Source organism: Austrofundulus limnaeus, unplaced genomic scaffold (assembly GCF_001266775.1).
Source record: "Austrofundulus limnaeus strain Quisiro unplaced genomic scaffold, Austrofundulus_limnaeus-1.0 Scaffold1720, whole genome shotgun sequence".
Taxonomy (NCBI): domain Eukaryota; kingdom Metazoa; phylum Chordata; class Actinopteri; order Cyprinodontiformes; family Rivulidae; genus Austrofundulus; species Austrofundulus limnaeus.
Window position 1 is genome coordinate 43,977 of NW_013954122.1, and position 3,822 is coordinate 47,798.

General features: G+C 40.7%; 1 protein-coding gene across 2 annotated transcripts in view; it reads right to left on the reverse strand.

Moving 5' to 3' along the window:
- tbc1d32 (TBC1 domain family, member 32) overlaps positions 1 to 3,822 on the reverse strand; it is a gene marked incomplete at its 5' end in the record, with an annotated part of 47,077 nt that overhangs the window by 26,559 nt on the left and 16,696 nt on the right. For both annotated transcript variants that reach the window (XM_014033385.1, XM_014033386.1), the window contains 2 exon segments: positions 2,963 to 3,051; positions 3,279 to 3,395. In XM_014033385.1, coding sequence (XP_013888839.1) covers positions 2,963 to 3,051; positions 3,279 to 3,395 — 206 coding nt within the window.

Below are 3,822 nucleotides of genomic sequence, written 5' to 3' on the forward strand. Positions count from 1 at the left end.
GTCTTATAATATATGCCCCTATAATTTCAAACAATAATGATCTTCAAGTAACAAAACAAAAACTTGAACTCCTTAACAAACAACACCTCTTATGAATACACAATTTCATATTACTTTAACAAACTAATTTTATCATTCACTTAAATAGATTGAATACATTTATATAATCCCTTTCCAGATTATTCCATAATCTTATTCCTTGCTGAAGCACGTCGGTCATTCAGATTTGTTTGAATTTTAGGTTTTACAAACATCTCCAGCCCGTTAAACATTTTAACTCAATTTGATTGGATGTTCAAAGGTAATAAAATTTTATGAGCCTTATCCATAACCTGTAAAATATTACAAYCAACCAACTCATAAACKTTTTATGATTTTAATTGATAAAATAATGTATTTGATGGGTGACTGGTGATCATTCTTACAGCTCTTTTCTGGACAATAAAAATAGGATTTGTGATTGTTTTATAACTTTACCCCAGAGTTCAATACAGCAGATCAAGTGTGGAACTATTATTGTATTATTATTGCATTTGACTTGTTTCTCTGCTCCAACACACCTCATTTGAGTGAATGAATGAATGAATGAATGAATGAATGAATGAATGAATGAATGAATGAATGAATGAATGAATGATTATCAGGCTTCTGCACAACTTGGAAGAGGTAATTCAATAACTGAATCAGACGTGTTGGAGCAGGGAAAACATAAAGCCTGCAGGGCTGTGGTCTTTGGGGACCATGGTTKCCCACCCCTGGTCTAAAGCCTGCAGGACTGTGGGTCAGGAGGAACAGGACTGAGGACCTCTGCTGCGGTCATGAAAACAGTTTCCTCCAAAATGACGAATATGTTCATTTGAAGCGAGGGTGAGAGCATTCACTGCAGCTGTCTACAGTGCACACGTCACGTTACTTAAGTTGCATTTTCTTGAAAACAATGCCAGGCGTTTCCAAACACTTCCACGGTAAAACGTGGACTCAAGTCGTTTCAGTGTCAGAGAAAACGGACGTCGTTGTTGTGAACACAAACGGCCAAAATGYGACAGAAATGGTACAGTTTCATTTWTAAAAAAAYGTTCTCGTGTAAACGAGGCTGAAGACCCAAAGCTGTCAGCTCATGGAGTCTTTTCCACTAGTGCCACTTACTGTAGTGTCGGTACGGTTCGGTACGGTTCCAAGCCATTTCCATCAGGCCAGATCCATGGAACCAGCACTTTTTTTTAGTCCCTACTTCACTGTGGTTCCAACCGGCCCCAGCTGACACCAAAATGYGACGTCAGAACACTGCTCATCACTGATTGGCTAAATTATTGCAAGTGTTAATATTCAAATGTGTTTCCATCTCTCATTTTGCCCATTAATTTTTTTTCAAAAAACCTAAAAACCATCTCCACCAACCGTCCAAAATACACCCATTGGAACCAGACTGGAACATCAGTGGAAAACCAACCGTACCGACCCGTACCTACACCGACCGTTCCGACACTACACCACGGAAAAGTGGCCATTTCCATCAGGCCAGATTTTTGGAACCAGTCCTTTTTTTTTAAGTACCTACTTCGTTGTGGTTCCAAGTGGTCCCAGTTGACACCAAAATGCGATGTCAGAACACTGTTAGTCACTGATTGGCTAGGGGGTGGAGTCACTGGTTTTGTCTAAGCTGCTTTTACAACAACTTGAGGCGCCATTTTCTCAATTGTAGCAGTGACATTGGTCGTGTTTCCATCCAATTTTAATTAGAATTTTTAGCAATTTTTAAAAATTTCCGAACTTATTCGGCAAATGTGTTTCCATCTCTCATTTTGCCCATTAATTTTTTTCAAAAAACCTAAAAACCACCTCCAACAACCGTCCAAACTACACCCATTGGAACCAGACTGGAACATCAGTGGAAAACCAACCGTACCGACCCGTATCTACACCGACCGTTCCGACACTACACCATGGAAAAGTGGCCATTTCCATTAGGCCAGATTCTTGGAACCAGTCCTTTTTTTTTAGTACCTACTTCGTTGTGGTTCCAAGTGGTCCCAGTTGACACCAAAATGCGATGTCAGAACACTGTTMGTCCCTGATTGGCTAGGGGGTGGAGTCACTGGTTTTGACCGAGCTGCTTTTACAACAACAACTTGAGGCGCCATTTTCTCAATTGTAGCAGTGACATTGGTCGTGTTTCCATCCAATTTTAATTTGAATTTTTAGCAATTTTTAAAAATTTCTGAACTTATTCGGCAAATGTGTTTCCATCTTTCATTTTGCACATTAATTTTTTTTTTTCAAAAAACCCATAAACCACCTCCACCAAACGCCCAAAATACACCCACTGGAACCGGACTGGAACGTCAGTGGAMAAGCACCCGAACTGACCTGTTCTGACACTWAGTGACACTAGTGGAAAAGGAGCATAAAGGACCGAAGCATCCTTTTTCCTTTCACTTGGATTCTGGATGCTAATAAGAGTGGGCTGATTGACGGGCAAAGAGTCAGCAAGGCTCCAAACGAGCCGAGGCTAGTGTGATTCAGAAAGTTTCTAAAAATGTAAAACTGCGAAGCAGCCACTGGTGGATTCAGAACATACGTCTGAGTAAACAAACATTTGGTACAGAATATATAGAATCTCCTGTAAATATACTTTCACACATTGAGTTTTAATCCAAAACTCATTCCTGAAAAGTAAGAATTGAGCTTTTCTTACGCTTTATATCCCTTCAGCTCTTCTCTTTTTAACCGGTTCTCTCACTTGTTGGGGCGTCCTGGTGTTCATAAATACCCACACAGCCCAGCTTATTTCAATTTGATCCAGAGAAATCCTTTCATCAGCTTTCCAACGCCGGGTAATGAAAGAATAAAGAAGCGTGGACGTCTCCTAATCCTACAAACTGAGGAGTCGCCAGCTGTTAATCTGATCCTGTGTGCTTCCCCCCACTGATGTTAAGTTATATGAAGAAAATATCAAGCTCACCTCAGGCCGAATGTGTGAGACTGCTCATAGAGGAACAGGGAATGGATCTTCACATCTGAATTCACAGCAATCAGCCTGTCAATCAAATCCTGTGGAGCAGAATGAGAGGCTGTGAGGACGAACACAACGGCTGTGGTTCAAAATGAAAACTGTGGAGGGTGGAAAAAACACACACATCCGCCTCAGTGTTTCTGTGAGGGTTTAATCCAAGGCCTTTGTGAAGTAAAACAAACGTGTGGGTGTTGGTTGGAGGCTGAGTTAAAGTGCAAACATGCCCTCTAGTGGTTGAAACAGGAAGTGTGTGAAAACCACTCACAGGGATGGATGATGGTGTTTCCCTCAGGGTGTATTCACTCTTGTTGGCTAAAGACTGCCGTCCCACAAGCTCCCACACCGACTGGGAGGACAGGAGGTTGACCAAGGACAGGAACGACTGATGAGACACAAATCACAGATTGAAAGTAACGTACAAAGATTAAAGTCTGASAAAAACTCAACCCAAAACTCAGCTCGAGTGGCTGCGACTGTCGGGACATTTGGTTGAACTGTAACTGAGCTGTCCTGAAACTCAGCACAAAAAGGAAAGAAATGTGTGTTTSGTAAATTAYTTCTTTTTTGTAATAATGATTCTTGGTAATAAAGCTTATAACATTGGAAAGCCTGTTAATTACTCTTTTAAATGGTGCCACATTTGTAAGGAACAAGCATTTGTGGGATGAGCAGTAGAGCTGAGTATGTAGGTTGAGCACATAAAAAATTGCCAGATCTTCTCTGTCAAACAGTTGATTTTTGCTGTTAATTCTTGTTTTGAGCTTCTGGTACCCCAGCTCCTGGCAATCATATCAAGATATATATATATA